At 55.5% G+C, this 26,661-nt stretch overlaps 1 protein-coding gene across 6 annotated transcripts in view; it reads left to right on the forward strand.

Moving 5' to 3' along the window:
• The window catches only part of NUP98 (nucleoporin 98 and 96 precursor), an 83,921-nt gene extending 57,972 nt beyond the window's left edge, over positions 1-25,949 (forward strand). For all 6 annotated transcript variants that reach the window (XM_077298934.1, XM_077298928.1, XM_077298933.1 and 3 more), the window contains exons 21-33: positions 7,735-7,908; positions 8,018-8,165; positions 11,808-12,225; positions 13,591-13,805; positions 13,890-14,159; positions 14,292-14,449; positions 15,004-15,147; positions 15,223-15,368; positions 15,457-15,678; positions 15,773-16,014; positions 16,321-16,475; positions 17,618-17,729; positions 25,236-25,949. In XM_077298934.1, the coding sequence (XP_077155049.1) occupies positions 7,735-7,908; positions 8,018-8,165; positions 11,808-12,225; positions 13,591-13,805; positions 13,890-14,159; positions 14,292-14,449; positions 15,004-15,147; positions 15,223-15,368; positions 15,457-15,678; positions 15,773-16,014; positions 16,321-16,475; positions 17,618-17,729; positions 25,236-25,444 (2,613 nt within the window). In that variant the 3' untranslated portion in view covers positions 25,445-25,949. The remainder of the gene's footprint in view (positions 1-7,734; positions 7,909-8,017; positions 8,166-11,807; positions 12,226-13,590; positions 13,806-13,889; positions 14,160-14,291; positions 14,450-15,003; positions 15,148-15,222; positions 15,369-15,456; positions 15,679-15,772; positions 16,015-16,320; positions 16,476-17,617; positions 17,730-25,235) is intronic.
• Positions 25,950-26,661: the final 712 nt, after the last annotated feature.

Below are 26,661 nucleotides of genomic sequence, written 5' to 3' on the forward strand. Positions count from 1 at the left end.
CCAGGATGGAGGCGACACCATCCTGTCCAGAGTCATGACAGGAGGTGGTGGAAAGGGCAATGATGGAGGTGGTGGGTGCGAAGGCAATGATGGAGGTGGTGGAGAGGGTTATGAGGGGGGATACATTATATTCTGTGAGGGAGCTGCATTATACTATGAGGGCTCCATTATTTTCTATGAGTGGGCTACATTATATTCTACCCTGATATTAGCGCGTTTTACCACACAATCGGTGGTCTTGTATTTTTCTATGTGGCTTCATAGTGGGCCTCAAGAATGGTTTTCTCTGGTGCTCCAGTCCAACGCTGCCTGGGTGGTCCTAAGCCTGTGGTGGCCGAGCGCGGTGGTGTCCTGGGCGGTCCTACTTCTGTGGCGGCTGAGCGCGGTGGTGTGTCCTGGGGAGTCCTATGTCTGTGGTGGCCAAGCGCGGTGGACTCTCCTATGTCTGCGGTGGTGTCCTGGGCGGTCCTACGTCTGTGGCGGATGAGCGCCATGGTGTGTCCTGGGCGGTCCTACGTCTGTGGCGGCTGAGCGTCATGGTGTGTCCTGGGCGGTCCTACGTCTGTGGCGGCTGAGCGTCATGGTGTGTCCTGGGCGGTCCTACGTCTGTGGCGGCTGAGCGTCATGGTGTGTCCTGGGCGGTCCTACGTCTGTGGCGGCTGAGCGTCATGGTGTGTCCTGGGCGGTCCTACGTCTGTGGCGGATGAGCGCGGTGGTGTGTCCTGGGAGGTCCTACGTCTGTGGCGGATGAGCGCCGTGGTGTGTCCTGGGCGGTCCTACGTCTGTGGCGGATGAGCGCCGTGGTGTGTCCTGGGCGGTCCTACGTCTGTGGTGGATGAGCGCGGTGGTGTGTACTGGGCGGTCCTACGTCTGTGGCGGCTGAGCGTCATGGTGTGTCCTGGGTGGTCCTACGTCTGTGGCGGCTGAGCGTCATGGTGTGTCCTGGGTGGTCCTACGTCTGTGGCGGCTGAGCGTCATGGTGTGTCCTGGGCGGTCCTACGTCTGTGGCGGATGAGCGCGGTGGTGTGTCCTGGGAGGTCCTACGTCTGTGGCGGATGAGCGCCGTGGTGTGTCCTGGGCGGTCCTACGTCTGTGGCGGATGAGCGCCGTGGTGTGTCCTGGGCGGTCCTACGTCTGTGGCGGATGAGCGCGGTGGTGTGTCCTGGGAGGTCCTACGTCTGTGGCGGATGAGCGCCGTGGTGTGTCCTGGGCGGTCCTACGTCTGTGGCGGATGAGCGCCGTGGTGTGTCCTGGGCGGTCCTACGTCTGTGGTGGATGAGCGCGGTGGTGTGTACTGGGCGGTCCTACGTCTGTGGCGGCTGAGCGCGGTGGTGTCCTGGGCGGTCCTATGTCTGTGGTGGCCGAAGTGGGTTGTCTTGTCCTTTAGTGCCTCATGTCTGCATGTTGTGAACACGCTGCTGGTTGTGTAAGTGCAGGATTCTCTTATAAAGATGGTCGGGGATCAGACCACGTGGCTGCTGTCTTCAGAAATGGCGCCACATCTCTCTACGGGTGGTATGTTGTGTTGCAGCTCTGGCCTGAAGCGGTCTGTGAATGGCTGCCATGCTTTTTCTTGGGTTGAGGACATCTGCCCCATGGAAACATCGCTCCATGCCGCTAATACCGTACAGCGTGACGGGTGAGCGCGGTCACATCGCAACGCGCAAGGTACCGCGACAAGTCACAAAATCCACCTGGTTTTGATCTTTTGCAGCTTGTGGGTGCTGATAGCTACAGTTGTGCTCCAAAGTTTACATACCCCGGCAGAATTTCTGCTTTCTTGGCCTTTTTCTTCAGAGAATATGAATAACACCAAAACTTTTCCTCCACTCATGGTTAGTGGTTGGGTGAAGCCATTTATTATCAGACTACTGTGTTTTCTCTTTTTAAATCATAATGACAACACAAAACATCCAAATGACCCTGATGAAAAGTTCACATACCCCATATCTTAATACCATATTGCCCCTTCTAACATCAATGACAGCTTGAAGTCTTTTGTGGTAGTTGTGGATGAGGTTCTTTATTTTCTCAGATGGTAAAGCTGCCCACTCTTCTTGGCAAAAAGCCTCCAGTTCCTGTAAATTTCAGGCTGTCTAGCATGAACTGCGCGCATGAGATCTCCCCAGAGTGGCTCAATGATACTGAGGTCAGGAGACTGAGATGGCCACTCCAGAACCTTAATTTTGTTCTGCTGTAGCCAATGACAGGTCGACTTGGCCTTGTGTTTTGGATCGTTGTCATGTTGGAAGTACATCCCATGCGCAGCTTCCGGGCTGATGAGTGCAAATTTGCCTCCAGTATTTGCTGATAACATGCTACATTCATCTTTCCTTCAACTTTGACGAAGTTTCCTGTGCCTTTGTAGCTCACATATCCCCAAAACATCATCGATCCACCTCTGTGCTTTACAGTAGGAATGGTGTTCCTTTCATCATAGGCCTTGTTGACCTCTCTCCAAATGTAACGTTTATGGTTGTGGCTAAAAAGTAGAATTTTGGTGTCATCACTCCAAATTACCTTGTTCCAGAAGTTTTGAGGCTTGTCTCAGTGCTGTTTTGCGTATTGTAGGTGAGATACTTTGTGGCATGTGAGCAGTAATGGCTTTCTTCTGGCGACTCGACCATGCAGCCCATTTTTCTTCAAGTGCCTCCTTATTGTGCATCTTGAAACAGCCACACCGCTAGTTTTCACAGAGTCCTGTATTTCAGCTGATGTTATTTGTGGGTTTTTCTTTGCATTCCAAACAATTTTCCTGGCAGTTGTGGACGACATTTTTGTTGGTCTAACCTGACTGTGGTTTTGTTCTTACAGAGCCCCTGATTTTCCATTTGTTAATCACAGTGTGAACGCTGCTGACCGGCATTATCAATTCCTTGGATATCTTTTCGTATCCCTTTCCTGTTTTATACAGTTCAACTACCTTTTCCCGTAGATCCGTTGACAATTCTTTTGCTTTCCCCATGATCACAATCCAGAAATGTCAGTGGCTGGATGAAAGATGCAAGAGTCTGTCTGGATCCCATAAACTCCCTCAGCTTTTATGCACACACTGATTACAAGCAAACAGGTCACAGGTGAGGATGTTCCCTTTAGTAGCAATTTCCATCCATTTGTGTCAACTTCTGTGCATGTTATCAGCCAAAATCACCAGGGGATGTGAACTTTAGATCAGGGTCGTTTGGATGTTTTGGGTTGTCATTATGATTTATAAAGAGAAAACACAGTAGTGACAATAAATGGCTTCACCCAACCACTAACCATGAGTGCAGGAAAAGTTTTGGTGTTATCGTTCACATTCTCTGAAAAAAGGGCAAGAAAGCAAAAATTCTGCCGGGGTGTGTAAACTTTTGAGCACAACTGTATGTTAGTGTGCACCTGCTATCAGTGATGAGGGCGTGGGACAGTGAAGATGGGGACAGTGAAGAAGGAATTGGGGATAGTGATGGGGGAGAGGGACAGTGGTGGATAGTGATGAGGACAATGTGGGGGATTTGGGCGACATCTGAGTCGGTCATGTGTTGTATACTCTTGGTTCTTGGTAGTCATTGTGGTGGGGTGCAGGAGACCACCAGGCTGAGCAGCTGGACGTGTCCCCTTCAGTGACGCCACCATTAGTTGTGCGTCGGAGCGTGCCCGTACAGTCCTGTTAGTGCCGCCCGGACGCCGTTGTTTCTCCCGACTGTTTTTTATTCGTGGTGAATACAATGTTAAAACGCCACAAAGTAACTAAAGTGGATTTATAAACAGTTTATTTTGCATACGTCACATTGCGGGATGAAGACCCTGGGCCCCCAGACGGAGCGCAGGAGGTGCGAAGACCACCTCTGCTTGTGGTATACAGACACGGAGCCATCTTTTCGCTCTGCAGATCCGGTGATGTGGTGTGAACGCTGCACCACAGTAATGGCGGCTGTTTTTGTTCGGTCGACATCTAAGGTTTCAAAAGACGAAACAAAACTCACCCAAAGCTAAAATCCGCTCTTTGCCCAGAGATTCCCGTCAGCACAGGATCAGTACCACATCACCCGCCAACCTGAAGAACAGAACTGTGGACTGTCCCAGGCGATGGCCTAGTGATGACGGACCCATCGGTCCCCGGCCATTACCGCGCTCCTCTCCAGTGTGTGGGGTCCATCATGGGCGCAGTGACACGTAGCCGCCGATGGCTAACGGAGGGTCTCCACCACTAGTGGCAGCCGCACCATGACGAGTCCACGGCCCGAGCTCGTGGAAATCACAGAAGCACCAGGTCCGGTGTGGCCCCCGAGTCCTGCAGCGGTGTCACCTGGGCGTGCTCAGGAAGGTTCTGATCCACTGACTGCAAGAAGAGATCGGACCTCGCAATGGGAAGCTGCAGAAGGTGGTGAGAATCTTTTGTATGACGATCTGCTCCCAGTAATAATGGCGGCTCTGTTCACAGGATGGGGGTCTTCGTATGCAGGATGGCGGGGGGGCTTGGTGTGAAGGAAGAAATTAAGAAAGATTCTCCATTTTGTGCTTTTCGACTACATTTTCTTGTTGCTTAAAGATACATTCTGTTATTTAGTTAGGTAAAAGGTTCCAGCTGCCATGAAGTAATTTTATCTTGTTGTTCACAAGTCTGGTATTCAAACTATGGCTATGGGTCATCATTGGTATAAAGACCCTGAGTCTTCTGACCCGAGCCAGATAATAGATTCGGGGGTGTCGCTATACAAGACTGAGGCACCTGTTAGTATGTGTTTTTTATGCCAAAAAGACACGACCATATATGTAGTTCCCGGTTTTTCTGTATCCTCATGGGTTAAGTTTTTCCTGCAATCTTATGGATCAATCTAGATCCTCCCTCAACATTGGTACACGGAGCTCTGCGCATGGCGGGGGGGGAGTTCTGTACTCAGGATGGGGGTCTCTACGCAGGGCGGCGGGTGGCTTGATACACAGGGAGCTCTGTACGTGTGGCGGGGGTTGGGAGGATTCTGTACAGTGGGCGGGGGCTCAGTACCCAATATGGCGGGAGGGGGCTCGGTACACAGGGAGCTCTGTATGCATGGGGGGGGGGGTATTCTGTACACTGAGCGGGGGGGCTCAGAACTCAGGATGGCGGGGGGGCTTGGTACACAGGGGGCCCTGTACACTGGGTGGGGGGCTCAGTACACAGGGAGCTCGACGTGGGGGGGATTCTGTACACTGGGGGGGGGGGGGCTCAGTACACAGGGAGCCCTGTACATGTGGCGGGGTGGATTCTGTACACTGGGTGGGGGGCTCAGTACACAGGGAGCTCGACGTGGGGGGGATTCTGTACACTGGGGGGGGCCTCGGTGCACAAGTAGATCTGTACGCGGGGGGGATTCTGTACACTGGGGGGGCTCGGTGCACTGGGGGGGCTCGGTGCACAGGTAGATCTGTACGCAGGGGGGGGGGGGGAAGGATTCTGTACACTGGCTGGGGGCTCAGTACCCAGGATGGCAGGGGGGCTCTGTACACCGGGAGCTCTACGTGTGGTGGTGGGGGGGATTCTGTACACTGGGCAGGGGGGCTCAGTACCCAGGATGGCAGGGGGGGCTCGGTACACAGGTAGGTCTGTACGCGGGGGAAGGATTCTGTACACTGGGTGGGGGCTCAGTAACCAGGATGGCGGGGGAGCTCGGTACACAGGGAGCTCTGGACGTATGGTGTGGGGGCTCAGTACCCAGGATGGCGGGGGGGCTCGGTACACGGGGAGCTCTGTACGTGTGGTTGTGGGGGGGGGGGGGTATTCTGTAGACTCGACAGGGGGGGGCTCGGTACACAGGGAGCTCTACGTGTGGTTGTGGGGGGGGATTCTGTAGACTGGGCAGGGGGGCTCAGTACCCAGGATGGCGGGGGGGGGGGGGGGGGGGCTCGGTACACAGGGAGCTCTGTATGTGTGGCGGGGAGGGATTCTGTACACTGAGGGGGGGGGCTCTGTACACAGGGAGCTCTGTACATGTGGTTGTTACATAGTTACATAGTTATTAAGGTTGAAGGAAGACTGTAAGTCCATCTAGTCCAACCCATAGCCTAACCTAACATGCCCTAACATGTTGATCCAGGGGAAGGCAAAAAAACCCATGTGGCAAAGAGTAACTCCACCATGGGGAAAAAAATTCCTTCCCGACTCCACATACGGCAATCAGACTAGTTCCCTGGATCAACGCCTTATCAAGGAATCTAGTGTATATACCCTGTAACATGTTGTGGGGGGGGGGGGATTCTGTATACGCAGGGGGGCTCAGTACACAGGGAGTTCTACGTGGGGGGGGGATTTTGTAGACTGGACAGGGGGCTCAGTACCCAGGATTGTGGGGGGGGGGGGCTCGTAACACAGGGAGCTCTGTACTCATGGTTGTGGGGGGGGGGGGGATTCTGTAGACTGGACAGGAGGGCTCAGTACCCAGGATGGCGGGGGGGGGCTCGGTACACAGGAAGCTCTGTACGTGTGGTTGTGGGTGGGGGGGGGATTCTGTAGACTGGACAGGGGGGCTCAGTACCCAGGATGGCGGGGGGGCTCAGTACCCAGGATGAAGCTCTGTACGTGTGGTTATGGGGGGGGGGGGGTATTCTGTAGACTCGACAGGGGGGGGCTCGGTACACAGGGAGCTCTACGTGTGGTTGTGGGGGGGGATTCTGTAGACTGGGCAGGGGGGGCTCAGTACCCAGGAAGGCGGGGGGGGGGGGCTCGGTACACAGGGAGCTCTGTAAGTGTGGTTGTGGGGGGAGATTCTGTAGACTGGACAGGGGGGGCTCAGTACCCAGGAAGGCGGGGGGGGGGGGGGGGCTCGGTACACAGGGAGCTCTGTACGTGTGGTTGTGGGGGAGGGATTCTGTAGACTGGACAGGGGGGGCTCAGTACCCAGGAAGGCGGGGGGGGGGGGGGCTCGGTGCACAGGGAGCTCTGTAAGTGTGGTTGTGGGGGGAGATTCTGTAGACTGGACAGGGGGGCTCGGTACTTAGGGAGCTCTGTACTTGTGGTTGGGGTGGGGGGCGATTCTGTAGACTGGACAGGGGGGCTCAGTACCCAGGATGGCGGGGGGGGGGGCTCGGTACACAGGGAGCTCTGTACGTGTGGTTGTGGGGGGGGGGGGGGATTCTGTAGACTGGGCAGGGGGGCTCAGTACCCAGGATGGCGGGGGGGCCCGGTACACAGGGAGCTCTGCATGTGTGGGGGGGGAATTCTGTAGACTGGACAGGGGGGCTCAGTACCCAGGATGGTGGGGGGGCTCGGTACACGGGGAGCTCTGTACGTGTGGTTGTGGGGGGGGATTCTGTAGACTGGGCAGGGGGGCTCAGTACCCAGGATGGTGGGGGGGGGGGGCTCGGTACACAGGGAGCGCTGTACGTGTGGTTGTGGGGGGGGGGGATTCTGTAGACTGGGCAGGGGGGCTCAGTACCCAGGATGGTGGGGGGGGGGGCTCGGTACACAGGGAGCGCTGTACGTGTGGTTGTGGGGGGGATTCTGTAGACTGGACAGGGGGGCTCAGTACACGGGGAGCTCTGTACGTGTGGTTGTGGGGGGGGATTCTGTAGACTGGACAGGGGGGCTCAGTACCCAGGATGGCGGGGGGGGGCTCGGTAGACAGGGAGCTCTGTACGTGTGGTTGTTTGGGGGAATTCTGTAGACTGGACAGGGGGCTCAGGATGGCTGGTCAGATGCTGGGATCTTCTTGTACCTTGTTGCTGTCGGTGCCCTCTAGTGGTTGGGTATATGACTGTCGTCTTTGCTGTTGGCAGAGCTTGGCTGACGAGATATTGGGGCGGGTGCTGGAGCTGGACAGCGACATGGCGGACCTCAGCCAGGAGACGCCCCAGGATTTGGTGACGGAGGAGCAGGACATCGCGGAGGAGCCGGTGTCGGCGTCGTCTCACATCGCGTCCTCCCTGGGGGTGAACCCCTACTCTTTACAGGTGAGACGTCTGCGCCCCGCTCTGTGACGTGGCTGCGCTCGGAGCCGGAGCTGTACTCTGCGGCGCTCAGCCGGTCTCCATCTTTCTGAGTCTCTGACTTTATTTGCAGGTGATGAAGGCGTCGCTGTTACTGGAGGATGATGGGGGGGAGCTCGGCCCTCATTTTACCCTCTTTCCATCTTCCCTGGACGCCCCCCAGGAGCTGCGCTCACCCATGCGCTTCGTCCCTTCTGCTCGCTCCCCTAGGACATCCGGGGGTAAGTTGTGTCAGTGTGGCGGGGGGGGGGGGTCCGGATATTTGGGTGGTGGGGAGTCCTAATAGATGTGTGGAGTCCTGACCCGGCAGCTTGCGCTGAGGACAGTGCGGTAAATCCTCTGGGAATCTGGGGTCTTTCTGTGGAGGGAGCGCCCCCTGATCGCTGCTTGCTGCCATTGACTGTTGTAACTGATCTCCCGTGTGCCCACCACAGTCCCCCCACTTAATTCATCCCCTGGAGTACACACTTGGGGTATTAACCCCTTCCTGACTTGTGCACCACATCGGGTGCTGCTGCCGCCGATCGCTCCTGCACTTGAACCCTTTATATGACCCCAGCATGTACACGGTTAAGCCCTTTAGTGACGGAGCCAATTTTTACCAAAATATCACAGGTATCAGTGTAATCAGTATAACGGCACCGACCTGACACTGTCTGTAGTCACTGAGCACAATCCTGATCACAGGTATCAGTGTAATCAGTATAACGGCACCAACCTGACACTGTCTGTAGTCACTGAGCACAATCCTGATCACAGGTATCAGTGTAATCAGTATAACGGCACCGACCTGACACTGTAGTCACTGAGCACAATCCTGATCACAGGTATCAGTATAACGGCACCGACCTGACACTGTCTGTAGTCACTGAGCACAATCCTGATCACCGGTATCAGTGTAATCAGTATAACGGTGCCGACCTGACACTGTGTAGTCACTGAGCACAATCCTGATCACAGGTATCAGTGTAATCAGTATAACAGCACCGACCTGACACTGTCTGTAGTCACTGAGCACAATCCTGATCACAGGTATCAGTGTAATCAATATAACGGCACTGACCTGACACCGCCTGTAGTCACTGAGCACAATCCTGATCACAGGTATCAGTGTAATCAGTATAACGGCACCGACCTGACACTGTCTGTAATCACTGAGCACAATCCTGATCACAGGTATCAGTGTAATCAGTATAACGGCGCCGACCTGACACTGTCTGTAATCACTGAGCACAATCCTGATCACAGGTATCAGTGTAATCAGTATAACGGCACCGACCTGACACTGTAGTCACTGAGCACAATCCTGATCACAGGTATCAGTATAACGGCACCGACCTGACACTGTCTGTAGTCACTGAGCACAATCCTGATCACCGGTATCAGTGTAATCAGTATAACGGCACCGACCTGACACTGTCTGTAGTCACTGAGCACAATTTTGATCACAGGTATCAGTGTAATCAGTATAACGGCACCGACCTGACACTGTCTGTAGTCACTGAGCACAATCCTGATCACAGGTATCAGTGTAATCAGTATAACGGCACCGACCTGACACTGTCTGTAGTCACTGAGCACAATCCTGATCACAGGTATCAGTGTAATCAGTATAACGGCGCCGACCTGACACTGTAGTCACTGAGCACAATCCTGATCACAGGTATCAGTGTAATCAGTATAACGGCACCGTCCTGACACTGTCTGTAGTCACTGAGCACAATCCTGATCACAGGTATCAGTGTAATCAGTATAACGGCACCGACCTGACACTGTAGTCACTGAGCACAATCCTGATCACAGGTATCAGTGTAATCAGTATAACGGCACAGACCTGACACTGTCTGAAGTCACTGAGCACAATCCTGATCACAGGTATCAGTGTAATCAGTATAAAGGCACCGACCTGACCCTCTGTAGTCACTGAGCACAATCCTGATCACAGGTATCAGTGTAATCAGTATAACAGCACCGACCTGACACTGTCTGTAGTCACTGAGCACAATCCTGATCACAGGTATCAGTGTAATCAGTATAACGGCCCCGACCTGACACTGTAGTCACTGAGCACAATCCTGATCACAGGTATCAGTGTAATCAGTATAACGGCACAGACCTGACACTGTCTGAAGTCACTGAGCACAATCCTGATCACAGGTATCAGTGTAATCAGTATAAAGGCACCGACCTGACCCTCTGTAGTCACTGAGCACAATCCTGATCACAGGTATCAGTGTAATCAGTATAACAGCACCGACCTGACACTGTCTGTAGTCACTGAGCACAATCCTGATCACAGGTATCAGTGTAATCAGTATAATGGCACCGACCTGACACTGTCTGTAGTCACTGAGCACAATCCTGATCACAGGTATCAGTGTAATCAGTATAACGGCACCGACCTGACACTGTAGTCACTGAGCACAATCCTGATCACAGGTATCAGTATAAAGGCACCGACCTGACACTGTCTGTAGTCACTGAGCACAATCCTGATCACAGGTATCAGTGTAATCAGTATAACGGCACCGACCTGACACTGTCTGTAGTCACTGAGCACAATCCTGATCACAGGTATCAGTGTAATCAGTATAATGGCGCCGACCTGACACTGTCTGTAGTCACTGAGCACAATCCTGATCTCAGGGTCACTTTTAGTGAAGGAAGCGCAGGCTTTGGCTATTGTGACCATCGATGAGGGCACCACTGAGACAGAGACCTACTGAAAGCCCCCGCGTCCTCCTGTGGAGCGTTGTGGTGTACGGGGAGTTCTGTGATGCAGGATATTGCAGCTCCTTGTACCAGCGATCATACGATCACCCACAAGTTCACACTAAATGTTAGGAGAGAATTTCATCAAAACGTAATCGTCCAAAATGGTGCAAATAAGAATGTTCTCTGGAATGAGCGTCGGGTCAGACCCTAAATATTAAAGCTTGGGATAAAGAAACAGAAGCACAAAAACCTATAATGGCCTCTGCTGGAAGAGGTGAAATGACAGCAAGCAGAGATCATAGAAAACCGAAGACTTGGGGCAGCTCTGGAGCTGTCTGGCCAGCGGCTCTGGGGGACTGACTGGCCGGCGGCTCTGGGGGGGCCGTCTTGCTTAGTCGCCTCAGGGGGACTGTCTGACCGGGTGCCTTTGGGGTCGGCGCGGCTCCAGGGGGCTGTCTGGCTGGGCAGCTCCGGGGGGCTGTCTGGCCAGGGGGCTCTGGGGCCGGCGGGGCTCTCTGGCTGGGCGGCGCCTGGGGGCTCTGGGGCTGACGGGGCTCTCTGGCTGGGCGGCTCCGCGGGGCTGGCTGGGCGGGCTCTCTGGCTGGGCGGCTCCTGGGGGCTGGCTGGCCGGGCTCGCTGGTTGGGTGGCTCCGCGGGGCTGTCTGGCTGGGTGGCTCTGTGGCCGGCGGGGCTCTCTGGCCAGGGGGCTGTCTGGCTGGGGGGGGCTCTCTGGCCAGGGGGCTGTTTGGCTGGAGGGCTCTGGGGCCGGCGGGGCTCGCTGGATGGCGGGGCGGTCTGGGGCCGGCGGGGCTCTCTGGCCAGGGGGCTGTCTGGCTGGGTGACTCTGGGGCCGGCAGTGCTCGCTGGCTGGCGGGGCTGTTTGGCCGGGGGGCTCTGGGGCTGGCGGGGCTCGCTGGCCAGGGGGCTGTCTGGCTGGGGGGCTCTGGGGCCGGCGGGACTCGCTGGCCGGGCGACTCTGGGGCCGGCGGGGATCGCTGGCTGGGGGGGCTCTGGGGCCGGCGGGGCTCGCTGGTTGGGTGGCTCCGCGGGGCTGTCTGGCTGGGTGGCTCTGGGGCCGGCGGGGCTCGCTCATGTTCCTGTATTGCTGGGCTCTGTACTGAGGTCTCCTCTGTTTCCTCTTCCCATAGTCGGGGGTCTGCTGCACTCTCGCTTCTCCGGATCCACGGGGCTGAAGCACAAGGAGTCTCCTCTCGGCTCTCAGAGCCCCAAACCCTCCGCACCCTCCTCCGCTCCGTGGCCGGCTCTGGGGCCCCTCGCTTCTGTGTTTGTGATGCCGTCTCCTGTCCCGGAGACGCAGCTGAGGACTGTGGGGACCCGACGCCAGCAGGGACTGGTGCCACTAGAGATGTCGGCCACTGCTGGGAAGGGCCGGCTGCTGCTCGACATGTCGCTGTTCATGGGCCGCTCGTTTTCTGTCGGCTGGGGCCCCAACTGGACGCTGGCCCACAGCGGAGATGTGCTGAGCGGGTCCAAGGAGAGGGCGGAGGCCGGTGACATGGAGGACGTAGACTACGGATATCTGCCCAACCCAGTGTCTGCCAAATCGTAAGTGAGCATGAAAGTGCGGTGACGCTTCAGAGCTGCGCTCCCTGCCTCTAGCTACAAAGCCTGCACATGACATAACTGCTGGGATTTGTAGTGCAGCTCAGCTGATGTATGCACTCCTGACACACAGCGTAATAGTGCGACCATCAGCGCCATTAAGCCATGGGGTGCCGGCACTGCTGCGGTGTCCGCTCCTGTCCCCTCCTTCCATGGGGGCATTTGCAGGGTGTTGGGGGGGGGGGGGGGGGGGTAGATCGGCCTCACTGTATCCTGCAAGAATCAATCACTTGCAGGCGCCGGTGCCCTTGGGGGTAAGGCTAGGTTCACATTGCGTTAGTGGGTGGTCGCTAACGGACAGCGTTGCACGGTGAAAATGTCGCAATTAACGCTGTGCAACGGGTCCGTTAGCGCACCCATTGACAGCAATGTAAATTTTGCCTGTAGCGCATCGCTAGCGCGTGCCTTTTTCGGTTCGCGCTAGCGATGTGCCGTTCTTTTGTGACGCGCCGCGGACGCTGCTTGCGCCCGAGGTCCGTTCCCCGCTCTCGCAGATCGGGGGTCTGCGAGAGCGGGGACGTTAGCGCGACCCCTAAACACGGCCCCTACAAATACATTGCGTTAGCGCAATCCGCTAGCGCTAAACGGATTGCCCTAACGCAATGTGAACCTAGCCTAAGAATTAAAGAGACAAAAGTTCTTAAAACTCTAAAAAAAAAAAAAATAAATAAAATAAATAAATAAAAAATTTGAGTCTTGCCCCCGTGAAATAAAGCAGTGTCCCATCATATCTGTAATTGTCCGATCTGTCAAGATAAGAAATCGCCCTGCACATTGAACACTGTAATGGGGGAGAGACCTCCAGAAAGTCAAAGCAACGTACGTACCCAAACTGCACGGACCGGGGCTCGGCACAAAATGGCGACTAAAAACATATTCAACCCCCCCACTAAAATAAAAATATTGCCCCAATCGTACCTGTGGAATTACGAGGTTTTTTTACTTTTCTTTTTTTATTCCGTGTTGTCGGGTTTTTTTCCTCCTATGTCAGTACATTATACGGACAGATGATCGGCGTCACTAAGTACAACTCTCTGCAAATAAAGAAGGCCCCCCCCCCACGTGGAGACGCTGGCGGGAAAACAAACACTGCGGACCTGGAAAGTGTAAAATCTGACCATGGCAGGAAGGGGTTAAAGACGCGGGCACGTTGTAATGTGTAGTTATTCCTGGGGTGGGGCGTTACTAGGATGCTGGGGTATCCCCTCTCTCTATGACCCCCCGCTCTTATGATGGCGGCTCTGCAGCACCTGTCTGTTTGGGGGAGCTCTCGGATAAGGCTGCATTATGTGACGTCTGTCCCCCCAGTCTGGCGGAGACCCCCTTTAAGGTTCACATGGAGGCACTGAGTCTGGAGCAGAAGAGCCGAGATCTGGAATCCTACCTGATCCCCCTGGAAATCGCCCTGAGGAACAGCTCGGTGCAGAAGGATGGCTGCCCACGGCTCGTGCCCAACCCTGGAAACTCCGCCATCCATGACTATGCCGGATGGGCCAGCAAGTTCTGCCAGGAGTGTCCGGAGCGTGAGTGACCGGTGACATTCCTGCCGCTCTCCTCCTGCCTTGTCTGGTGTTCTTCTCACGCTCCTCCGTCCTCTTCCTCCGCAGCCGTGGTGAAGCAGTGGAGCCTGACGTGGGCGCTGTGCCAGGCCCTGTGGGGGCAGCTCCGGGAGCTGGAGGTCCGCCTGGATGATGCCAACGAGTACGTGGAGCAGCTGCAGCGCAGGAAGGCCTTCTCTCATTGGCTGGCCGACACTGCGGCTGGACGCATCGAAGACGAGGTGGCCCTTCACCTCCACGAGCAGCCGATCCAGGCCGTGTTCAGCTTCCTGACCGGCTGTCGAATCAGCGAGGCGTGCCGGCTGGCACAGAAGTCTGGTGAGTGGGGGTCCTGCTGAGCCAGTGGTGTCCTCAGACTGCATCTGTCGCACTGTTTGGGGTCCGTCCTGGGATGTTCCCTGCTGTCCTGCAGCTACCGGACCACCAAAAACTGAGATGTTGTCTCCGCAGGCGACCACCGTCTCGCCATCTTACTCTCGCAGCTGGTGGGCAGCCGGCAGGTGGTGGAGCTGAACGTCATGCAGCTGGTGGACTGGAGGAGCCTGCAGGTGGACGCCTTCATCCCGGAGGAGCGGCTGAAGATCTACGCCCTGCTGTCCGCCACCCCGGTGAGTGCAAAGAGACGGAAGGGGTGTGTGGTGACCGGCCGCCATGGAGGGTGTGTGGTGACCGGCCGCCATGGAGGGTGTGTGGTGACCGGCCGCCATGGAGGGGGTGTGTGGTGACCGGCCACTATGGAGGGTGTGTGGTGACCGGCCGCCATGGAGGGGGTGTGTGGTGACCGGCCACCATGGAGGGGGTATGTGGTGACCGGCCACCATGGAGGGGGTGTGTGGTGACCGGCCACCATGGAGGGGGTGTGTGGTGACCGGCCACCATGGAGGGGGTGTGTGATGACCGGCCGCCATGGAGGGTGTGTGTGGTGATCGGCCACCATGGAGGGGGTGTGTGGTGACCGGCCACCATGGAGGGGGGGGTGTGGTGACCGGCCACCATGGAGGGGGTGTGTGGTGACCGGCCACCATGGAGGGGGTGTGTGGTGACCGGCCACCATGGAGGGGGTGTGTGGTGACCGGCTGCCGTGTTTGAGCTATATGATGACTGGCCGCCATGTTGCGTGGATTTAGTGACCGGCCGCCATGTTGCTTGTCCCCTCCCCCAGGTGTGGCTGTCATCTGATAAGAGGAGCATCAATGTCTGCTCGGAGCTGGACTGGAAGCGGGCCTTGGCCGTCCATCTGTGGTACATGCTGCCGCCCACTGCCTCCATCCCCCAGGCGCTGCAGCAGTACGAGACCGCCTTTCAGGTAGGTGCCACCACTCGTGGTCCTCACCGCGCCGTTCGCTGCTCTCGTCACTGACCGCGGCTCTTTATTGATCAGGAGTCGGAGGACAGCAGCCGCTACGCCGCGTACCCGCTCCCGGCCTACTTGGAGGAGCACGGCCTGCGCCTAGAGGCCATCGATGCGGACACGTCTTCCATCCGGAGAGACGTCTGCTTCCACCTGTTGAAGCTGTACAGTGACCGGTGAGCTGCGGGGGGCACTTACTTACTAGCTGCCCTCGCTGCTCACACACTGAGTTAACCCTCGGTTTCCCTCCTGCTTCCTCGGTAGGTGTTATGATCTCCGGCAGCTGTTGGACCCCAGAAGTGTGACCCCGGACCCCCTGGACTATCGCCTGAGCTGGCACCTGTGGATGGTGCTGCAGGCGCTGAATTACCGGCACCTCTCGGGGCAGAGCCAGGGCCTGCTGCACGCCAGCTACGCCGAGCAGCTGGAGACCGTGGGGCTGTGGCAGTGGGCCGTATTCGTGGTGCTCCACGTCCCGGACGCCGTGTAAGTGCTGAGCAGACTCGTGGTCTGTCGTGGCTTTCTGTACCGCATCTACGGGGAGGGTCTCTGGTGTATATAACTCCTATTCTCTCTCCAGTATACGAGAGACGGCGGTGCGGGAGCTGCTCACCAGACACTGCACCCTGCGGGAGACCCCCGAAACGCTGGCGAAGGAGAAGTTCCTGGTAGAGAAGCTCCTCATCCCTGCAGAGTGGATCTACGAGGCCAAAGCGATCCGCGCCAGGAGGGACGGAGACCACCACAGGGAGGCGCTGTATCTACTGCGCGCCCGACACTGGAACCAGTGCCACAAGCTGGTGTGTCGGCACCTGGCGTCAGGTAAACCCCGGCCGGGGGTCCGTGTCCAGCGGTTACAGCAGCCTCCGCTCTGTGATGACACATCCGGACCCCCGCTTCTGCTCGCTGTCATCCGGAGGCTGGAAACTGTCACAGACCTAGTCTATCCCGCAGGTGGTTTGTTGCTTTGTATCAGTGCAGATGACGTGGAGCGGTTCTGGCGAAGCCGTTGTTCTTAGTGGACTGTCTGCACTGATGCACAGTAGCAAACCCGCAGCTGCGTCAGCATTCTCGCTTTCCCTGAGCTTTCTGTAAGTGATGGGTAATGTTGTCTCTCTTGTCTTGTAGACGCCATCATTAATGAGAACTACACGTACCTGCGCAGCTTCCTGGACCAACTGTCCCGGCCGGAGAACTGCGTGCACATCCAGGGCTGGGACACGGCCGGCCAGGTGTACATGGACTACATCAGCGTGATCGAGATGCTGGAGCTTATCCGACAGGTGACGCCCGCACACTGGCTATGGGGGCAGGGGCTGCACGGCGGCGCAGGTGTGGGGGGGCAGGGGCTGCACGGGGGCGCAGGTGTGGGGGGGCAGGGGCTGCACGGGGGCGCAGGTGTGGGGGGGCAGGGGCTGCACGGGGCGCGGGTGTGTGGGGGGGCAGGGGCTGCACGGGGGTGTGGGGGGGGGCAGGGGCTGCACGGGGGCGCGGGTGTGTGGGGGGGCAGGGGCTGCACGGGGGCGCGGGTGTGGGGGGGGGGCAGGGGCTGCACGGCGGTGTGGGGGGGCAAGGGCTGCACGGCGGCGCGGGTGTGGGGGGGCAGGGGCTGCACGGCGGCACGGGTGTGGGGGGGCAAGGGCTGCACGGCGGCGCGGGTGTGGGGGGGCAGGGGCTGCACGGGGGGGCAGGGGCTGCACGGGGGGGCAGGGGCTGCACGGGGGCGCAGGTGTTGGGGGGGCAGGGGCTGCACGGGGGTGCAGGTGTGGGGGGGTAATGGCGCAGTTGCTGTGTGCAGAGCCGGCTCAGGAGCTGCAGGGACATCTGACAGCCGTGCAGTCTCAGCCAGTGTGTGGTTCAGGCACCAATCAGCCCCTCTGATACCCGATCACGGGATAACGATGGGCGAGGGTCACCATGGAGGGTGGGGGGCTGAAGAATCGCGGTGAACGCCTTGACGGAGGGAATACAATCTCCACGTCCTCCTTATTTCCGTTTCTGTGACTCCACTAATCGCAGAGCGATGATCGGCATTGGCCACGGGCGACAATCTGCACAATACCACTTGGCGCAATAATCAAGTCCTCGGACTGCGCCATAGTAAAGGAAAGTGTCGGCTCTCAGGCAAATGTGCCACACACTGTGATTTTTTTTTTTTTTTTGCCACTAAAATTTAATTTTGAAGTATTGCTTGTGTTGGCTAGCAGGGGGCACCATCGCCATTATTGCACTGACGCGCCATTTTTGGAAAACCCCATTGAACCAATATTACAGTTTCTGCTGCGGTACAACTACAACTCTCAGCATGCCCTACCAGCTGGAGATGAGGGGGAGGTGGGGGATGAAGCTGCAGAGCTGCGCCGTGAGGCAGGAGACTTCCAATCTCGGGGTTCTGGCTTCACGTTTTCTTTTCTTCCTTCTGCAGAACGAATCGTCCGGCTGTGAACTTGAACAACTGCACACGAAGGTGACGTTCGTCTGTAACCGGGTGGATCAGATCCACTGCTGCTCCTCCAAAGACCGACTGGCACAGTCCGGTGAGTGCCGGCACCCGGGGTGGGCTCTGCCCGTGAGCCGGGTCCTACCACGCACACAGGATGGTGCAGGCGCAGGGTGTCCCTTCTCCTGGGTCTGGGGGGCCGCTCCTCCTCCTCCTGGGTCTGGGGGGCCGCTCCTCCTCCTCCTGGGTCTGGGGGGCCGCTCCTCCTCCTCCTGGGTCTGGGGGGCCGCTCCTCCTCCTCCTGGGTCTGGGGGGCCGCTCCTCCTCCTCCTGGGTCTGGGGGGCCGCTCCTCCTCCTCCTGGGTCTGGGGGGCCGCTCCTCCTCCTCCTGGGTCTGGGGGGCCGCTCCTCCTCCTCCTGGGTCTGGGGGGCCGCTCCTCCTCCTCCTGGGTCTGGGGGGCCGCTCCTCCTCCTCCTGGGTCTGGGGGGCCGCTCCTCCTCCTCCTGGGTCTGGGGGGCCGCTCCTCCTTCGTCTGGGGGGCCGCTCCTCCTTCGTCTGGGGGGCCGCTCCTCCTCCTGGGTCTGGGGGGCCGCTCCTCCTTCTGGGTCTGGGGGGCCGCTCCTCCTCCTGGGTCTGGGGGGCCGCTCCTCCTTCTGGGTCTGGGGGGCCGCTCCTCCTTCTCCTGGGTCTGGGGGGCCGCTCCTCCTTCTCCTGGGTCTGGGGGGCCGCTCCTCCTTCTCCTGGGTCTGGGGGGCCCGCTCCTCCTCCTCCTCCTGGGTCTGGGGGGCCCGCTCCTCCTCCTCCTCCTGGGTCTGGGGGGCCCGCTCCTCCTCCTCCTCCTCCTCCTGGGTCTGGGGGGCCCGCTCCTCCTCCTCCTCCTGGGTCTGGGGGGCCCGCTCCTCCTCCTCCTCCTGGGTCTGGGGGGCCCGCTCCTCCTGGGTCTGGGGGGCCCGCTCCTCCTTTTCCTGGGTCTGGGGGGCCCGCTCCTCCTCCTCCTGGGTCTGGGGGGCCCGCTCCTCCTCCTCCTGGGTCTGGGGGGCCCGCTCCTCCTCCTCCTCCTGGGTCTGGGGGGCCCGCTCCTCCTCCTCCTCCTGGGTCTGGGGGGCCCGCTCCTCCTCCTCCTCCTGGGTCTGGGGGGCCCGCTCCTCCTCCTCCTCCTGGGTCTGGGGGGCCCGCTCCTCCTCCTCCTCCTGGGTCTGGGGGGCCCGCTCCTCCTCCTCCTGGGTCTGGGGGGCCCGCTCCTCCTTTTCCTGGGTCTGGGGGGCCCGCTCCTCCTCCTCCTGGGTCTGGGGGGCCCGCTCCTCCTCCTCCTGGGTCTGGGGGGCCCGCTCCTCCTCCTCCTGGGTCTGGGGGGCCCGGTCCTCTGTTGTGAATTTGGTTTTCGGGCTCCCCCGGTGGTCACTGGTGGTACTGGACTTGTGTGCTTCACTTTCTCTGTTCACCTGTTTCCATCAGGATATGGGAGTATCCTATTTAGCCTTGCTGCTCAGTTATTCTAGTGCCGGCCATCAATGTAACCAGAGCCTTTCTGTTGCATGTTCCTGCTTCTAGACTACTATCAGCTAAGTTGGACTCTTAGTCCTAAGTTTGTTTTGCATTTTTGTTCCAGTTCTCAGTTTTGTTATTTTTCTGTAGCTGGAAGCTCTTGTGGGCCGAAATTGCCACTCCGGTGTCATGAGTTGACACATGAGTCTTAAAGTAATTTCGGGATGGTATTTTAATAGGGTTTTCAGCTGACCGTGAAGTTCCCTATTGTATCTTCTTACTATCTAGTAAGCGGACCTCGCTTTGCTGAACCTACCTTCATACTGCGTATGTCTTTTCCTCTGAACTCACCGTCAATATATGTGGGGGGCTTCTGTCTCCTTTTTGGGGGAATTTCCCTAGAGGTAAGCCAGGTCTGTTTTTTCCTCTATTAGGGTTAGTTAGTCCTCCGGCTGGCGCTGGGCGTCTAGGGATAAAACGTAGGTACGTCACCCGGCCACTGTTAGTTGTGTGATAGGTTTAGCTCACGGTCAGCTCGAGATTCCATCACCCAAGAGCTAGTCTGTTATTTAAGTTCTCTGACGTTCCCTTGCCATTGGGAACCATAACAGTATGGCCGGCCAAGGGTTAAAACCGTTGGCAGAAGAAAGGAGAGAAAAAGAAGTCTGCAGATTTTTTTTTTTTTTTTCCCTCTGAGCTTGCTCTATAGTTTACTCAGTTGCATTTCTGCTCTAATTGCTGCCTTTGCCTCTCTCTCTCCTTCTAATCCTTGAATGGCTCTGATCTCACCTGATTAAAATGGATCCTCAGAGTTTGGCTACAGGTTTGAATAATCTTGCTACGAAGGTTCAAAGTTTACAGGATTTTGTTATTCATGCTCCTATGTCTGAACCTAGAATTCCTATACCAGAATTTTTCTCCGGGGATAGATCTCGTTTCCTGAATTTCAAATATAATTGTAAATTATTTATTTCCCTGAGATCTCGCTCCGCTGGAGATCCCGCACAGCAGGTTAGGATAGTAATTTCCTTGCTGCGGGGTGACCCTCAGGATTGGGCATTTGCGTTGGCACCCGGGGATCCTGCGTTGCTCAATGTGGATGCGTTTTTTCTGGCTTTGGGGTTGCTTTATGAGGAACCTCATTTAGAGATTCAGGCTGAAAAAACCTTGATGGCCCTATCTCAAGGGCAAGATGAAGCTGAAATATACTGCCAAAAATTTCGTAAATGGTCTGTGCTTACTCAGTGGAATGAGTGCGCCCTGGCGGCGAATTTCAGAGCGGGTCTCTCTGATGCCATTAAAGATGTTATGGTGGGGTTCCCTGCACCTACAGGTCTGAATGAGTCCATGACAATGGCTATTCAGATTGATCGGCGTTTGCGGGAGCGCAAACCTGTGCACCATTTGGCGGTGTCTTCTGAGAAGGCTCCAGAGAGTATGCAGTGTGATAGAATTCTGTCCAGAAGCGAACGGCAGAATTTTAGGCGAAAAAATGGGTTGTGCTTCTATTGTGGTGATTCAACTCATGTTATATCAGCATGCTCTAGACGCACAAAGAAGGTTGATAAGTCTGTTTCAATTGGCACTTTACAGTCTAAGTTTATTCTGTCTGTGACCTTGATTTGTTCATTATCGTCAATTACCGCGGATGCCTATGTCGACTCTGGCGCCGCTTTGAGTCTAATGGATTGGTCCTTTGCCAGGCGCTGTGGGTTTGATCTAGAGCCTCTGGAAGTTCCTATACCTCTGAAGGGTATTGACTCTACACCATTGGCTAGTAATAAACCACAATACTGGACACAAGTGACTATGCGTATGACTCCAGACCATCAGGAGATTATTCGCTTCCTTGTGTTGTATAATCTACATGATGTGTTGGTGCTTGGATTGCCATGGCTGCAATCTCATAACCCAGTCCTCGACTGGAAAGCAATGTCTGTGTTAAGCTGGGGATGTCAGGGGACTCATGGGGACGTACCTTTGGTTTCCATTTCGTCATCTATTCCCTCTGAGATTCCGGAATTTTTATCTGATTATCGTGATGTTTTTGAGGAGCCTAAGCTTGGTTCACTACCTCCTCACAGAGATTGCGATTGTGCCATAGATCTGATTCCGGGCAGTAAATTTCCAAAGGGTCGTTTATTTAATCTATCTGTACCTGAACATGCTGCGATGCGAGAATATATTAAGGAGTCCCTGGAAAAGGGACATATTCGTCCTTCTTCATCTCCCTTAGGAGCCGTTTTTTTCTTTGTATCTAAAAAAGATGGCTCTTTGAGGCCGTGTATTGATTATCGACTCTTGAATAAAATTACAGTCAGATATCAGTATCCTCTGCCACTGCTGACTGATTTGTTTGCTCGAATAAAAGGGGCTAAGTGGTTCTCTAAGATTGATCTCCGTGGGGCGTATAATTTGGTGCGAATTAAGCAGGGGGATGAGTGGAAAACCGCATTTAATACGCCCGAGGGCCATTTTGAGTATTTAGTAATGCCTTTTGGTCTTTCAAATGCCCCTTCAGTCTTTCAGTCCTTTATGCATGACATTTTCCGGGAATATTTGGATAAATTCATGATCGTGTATCTGGATGATATTTTGATTTTTTCGGATGACTGGGATTCTCATGTCCAACAGGTCAGGAGGGTTTTTCAGGTTTTGCGGGCTAATTCCTTGTGTGTGAAGGGTTCTAAGTGTATTTTTGGGGTTCAAAAGATTTCTTTTTTGGGGTACATTTTTTTCCCCCTCTTCCATTGAGATGGATCCTGTCAAGGTTCGGGCTATTTGTGATTGGACGCAACCTTCTTCGCTTAAGAGCCTTCAGAAATTTTTGGGCTTTGCTAATTTTTATCGTCGATTTATAACTGGTTTTTCTGATGTTGCTAAACCTTTGACTGATTTGACCAAAAAGGGTGCTGATGTTGCTGATTGGTCCCCTGCTGCTGTGGAGGCCTTTCGGGAACTTAAGCGCCGCTTTTCTTCCGCCCCTGTGTTGCGTCAGCCTGATGTTACTCTTCCTTTTCAGGTTGAGGTCGATGCTTCCGAGATCGGAGCTGGGGCGGTCTTGTCGCAGAAAAGTTCCGATTGCTCCGTGATGAGACCTTGTGCGTTCTTTTCTCGAAAATTTTCGCCCACCGAGCGAAATTATGATATTGGTAATCGGGAGCTTTTGGCTATGAAGTGGGCTTTTGAGGAGTGGCGTCATTGGCTTGAGGGGGCTAGACATCAGGTGGTGGTATTGACCGATCACAAGAATTTGATTTATCTTGAGTCTGCCAGGCGCCTGAATCCTAGACAGGCGCGCTGGTCGTTGTTTTTCTCTCGGTTTAATTTTGTGGTCTCATACTTACCAGGTTCTAAAAATGTGAAGGCGGATGCCCTTTCTAGGAGTTTTGAGCCTGATTTCCCTGGTGATTCTGAACCTACAGGTATCCTTAAGGATGGGGTGATATTATCTGCTGTTTCCCCAGACCTGCGACGGGCTTTGCAGGAGTTTCAGGCGGATAGACCTGATCGTTGCCCGCCTGGTAGACTGTTTGTTCCTGATGATTGGACCAGTAGAGTCATCTCGGAGGTTCATTCTTCTGCGTTGGCAGGTCATCCCGGGATCTTTGGTACCAGGGATTTGGTGGCTAGGTCCTTCTGGTGGCCTTCTGTGTCTCGAGATGTACGAGTTTTTGTGCAGTCTTGTGATGTTTGTGCTCGGGCCAAACCTTGTTGTTATCTTTGCCCATTCCAAAGAGGCCTTGGACTCACATCTCTATGGATTTTATTTCTGATCTCCCTGTTTCTCAGAAAATGTCTGTCATCTGGGTGGTGTGTGACCGTTTTTCAAAGATGGTTCATTTGGTGCCCTTGCCTAAGTTGCCGTCCTCTTCCGAGTTGGTTCCTCTGTTTTTTCAAAATGTGGTTCGCTTGCATGGTATTCCGGAGAATATCGTTTCTGACAGGGGGACCCAGTTCGTGTCTAGATTTTGGCGGGCGTTCTGCGCTAGGATGGGCATTGATTTGTCTTTTTCGTCTGCGTTCCATCCTCAGACTAATGGCCAGACTGAGCGAACTAATCAGACCTTGGAGACTTATTTGAGGTGTTTTGTGTCTGCGGATCAGGATGACTGGGTTGCCTTTTTGCCGTTGGCGGAGTTTGCCCTCAATAATCGGGCTAGTTCTGCCACTTTGGTTTCTCCTTTCTTTTGCAATTCGGGGTTTCATCCTCGCTTTTCTTCTGGTCAGGTGGAGTCTTCGGATTGTCCTGGAGTGGATACTGTGGTGGATAGGTTGCATCGGATTTGGGGACAGGTGGTGGACAATTTGGAGTTGTCCCAGGAGAAGACTCGGCATTTTGCTAACCGCCGTCGTCGTGTTGGTCCTCGTCTTCATGTTGGGGACTTGGTGTGGTTGTCTTCTCGTTTTGTCCCTATGAGGGTTTCTTCTCCTAAGTTTAAGCCTCGGTTCATCGGCCCGTATAGGATTTTGGAGATTCTTAACCCTGTGTCCTTTCGATTGGACCTCCCGGCATCTTTTTCTATCCATAATGTCTTCCATCGGTCATTATTGCGCAGGTATGAGGTACTGGTTGTGCCTTCCGTTGAGCCTCCCGCTCCGGTGTTGGTTGAGGGTGAATTGGAGTACGTTGTGGAGAAGATCTGGGACTCCCGTGTTTCCAGACGGAAACTTCAGTATCTGGTCAAGTGGAAGGGCTACGGTCAGGAGGATAATTCTTGGGTGACAGCCTCTGATGTTCATGCCTCTGATTTGGTCCGTGCCTTTCATAGGGCTCGTCCTGATCGCCCTGGTGGTTCTTGTGAGGGTTCGGTGCCCCCTCCTTGAGGGGGGGGTACTGTTGTGAATTTGGTTTTTGGGCTCCCCCGGTGGTCACTGGTGGTACTGGACTTGTGTGCTTCACTTTCTCTGTTCACCTGTTTCCATCAGGATATGGGTGTATCCTATTTAGCCTTGCTGCTCAGTTATTCTAGTGCCGGCCATCAATGTAACCAGAGCCTTTCTGTTGCATGTTCCTGCTTCTAGACTACTATCAGCTAAGTTGGACTCTTAGTCCTAAGTTTGTTTGCATTTTTGTTCCAGTTCACAGTTATGTTTCTGTAGCTGGAAGCTCTTGTGGGCCGAAATTACCACTCCGGTGTCATGAGTTGACACATGAGTCTTAAAGTAATTTCCGGATGGTATTTTAATAGGGTTTTCAGCTGACCGTGAAGTTCCCTATTGTATCTTCTTACTATCTAGTAAGCGGACCTCGCTTTGCTGAACCTACCTTCATACTGCGTATGTCTTTTCCTCTGAACTCACCGTCAATATATGTGGGGGGCTTCTGTCTCCTTTTTGGGGGAATTTCCCTAGAGGTAAGCAGGTCTGTTTTTTCCTCTATTAGGGTTAGTTAGTTCTCCGGCTGGCGCTGGGCGTCTAGGGATAAAACGTAGGTACGTCACCCGGCCACTGTTAGTTGTGTGATAGGTTTAGCTCACGGTCAGCTCGAGATTCCATCACCCAAGAGCTAGTCTGTTATTTAAGTTCTCTGACGTTCCCTTGCCATTGGGAACCATGACACTCCTCCTCCTGGGTCTGGGGGGCCCGCTCCTCCTCCTGGGTCTGGGGGGCCCGCTCCTCCTCCTGGGTCTGGGGGGCCCGCTCCTCCTCCTGGGTCTGGGGGGCCCGCTCCTCCTCCTGGGTCTGGGGGGCCCGCTCCTCCTCCTGGGTCTGGGGGGCCCGCTCCTCCTCCTGGGTCTGGGGGGCCCGCTCCTCCTCCTGGGTCTGGGGGGCCCGCTCCTCCTCCTGGGTCTGGGGGGCCCGCTCCTCCTCCTGGGTCTGGGGGGGCCCGCTCCTCCTCCTGGGTCTGGGGGGGCCGCTGTTCCTCCTCCTCCTTCTGGGTCTGGGGGGCCCGCTGTTCCTCCTCCTCCTTCTGGGTCTGGGGGGCCCGCTGTTCCTCCTCCGTCTGGGTCTGGGGGGCCGCTCCTTCTCCTGGGTCTGGGGGGCCGCTCCTCCTCCTCCTCCTGGGTCTGGGGGGGCCGCTGTTCCTCCTCCTGGGTCTGGGGGGCCGCTGTTCCTCCTCCGGGGGCCGCTCTGGATTGCCGTACTTCACTAACGAGCTTTATGTCCCTCCAGAAATGGCGAAGCGCGTTGCGAACATCCTGCGCGTGGTCCTGCGCTTACAGCACTCTCCAGAATCGGACGACTCGGACCTCCAGCGCGTCCCGCTCAGACTGCTCGCCCCCCACATTGGCCGGCTACCGATGCCGGAGGACTACGCCCTGGAGGAGCTGCACAGTCTCACCCAGTCGTATCTGCGGGAGCTCACCGTATGTGGCCAATAACCCGGAGCGCAGCCAACATGGCGGACACTTCTCCAGATCGGCGCGGGAGCCGCCATGCCACAAATACACCGGCTCCTGCATCCTCATGTATAGAATTCACCCCGTGGGGGAGGGTGTTGGATCTCGGTATGTTTTGGCGGCCATGTCTCCTACAGGTGAGCGGTGCAGATGGCGGACTCTTATTTTATGATATATCCTAGGAGGCGCTGCTGCCCTCGCACTGGAGCCTCTGCTCATCCTTGCTGATGGTTTCCCTCCTGGACTGATCAGTAGTCGGTGCCCGGGCAGCTCCTCCCCTCCAGGGCAGCAGGCGCTAGTGCTGCCCCCTGCTGGCTGGTGTGTGAGTAACACTGTGTCCGCTTGTATCCGAGTGTTTGCTTGAATTTGGTCCGTGCTTTTTACTCAGATTATACAGAGGATGATAAATAAATATTCTACATTTTGTTGTTTGTTTTTTTTTTTTGTTCCTGAGATTTTTTTTTTAATAAAATGTTTATAATTTGGATTTCTTGTATTTTTACTGAAATACTCTGCGCTGCTGGAGGGAGACCCTGTGCCGTTATGATGTAGAAAATCTGAACGACCGTATCGCACACGCGAGAGGATTAGATGCAGCAGGGAGTAAGACATACCATAGGCTTAGATACAGGACATTGGGCAGTATCACTGCGGCTGACCATTGATCAGTATTAGATACACGTCTGCGAGTGTCGATGTGAATGGATTAGATGCCGTATCACATTAGGGACTTAGATAAACAGACATAAACGTGGATGAAGAGGCTCTATAAACAGTATCACAATGATTGGGTTTAGTTGGTCAGTACTTGGGGGCCCAGTTCACTGTCGGTTCCGTTCGTTTTCCTGAACTGCCTCCCTCCGCTGAGCCATCTGTGAGTGGCGTAGTCACCGTTCTTTTGTTAATCTTTATTTTATGTAACTGTATATATTGTATTGTCCCCTTTGTGAAATCTTTTGTTTTTTAATCGCCGACCTTTCAGAATTAACTACAAAATGTAATTGTTCTGTTCATTTTTGTTCTGTAAACCGCACCCTTGTAGCCATCCGCTACTGGTCAGGTGTGCCATCGGCGCTCCCCAATAACCGGCCCTGTAATGGAAGCAGCCTCATCCATTAATCGTCAATTATGCAACTGACCGTTCTCCTTGCAGCAGAGGCCTGTTCATGACAAAAAGATAAGTGTGGCGGGTTCAGCGT

This window comes from Ranitomeya variabilis, chromosome 3 (assembly GCF_051348905.1).
Source record: "Ranitomeya variabilis isolate aRanVar5 chromosome 3, aRanVar5.hap1, whole genome shotgun sequence".
NCBI classification, from domain to species: Eukaryota; Metazoa; Chordata; class Amphibia; order Anura; family Dendrobatidae; genus Ranitomeya; species Ranitomeya variabilis.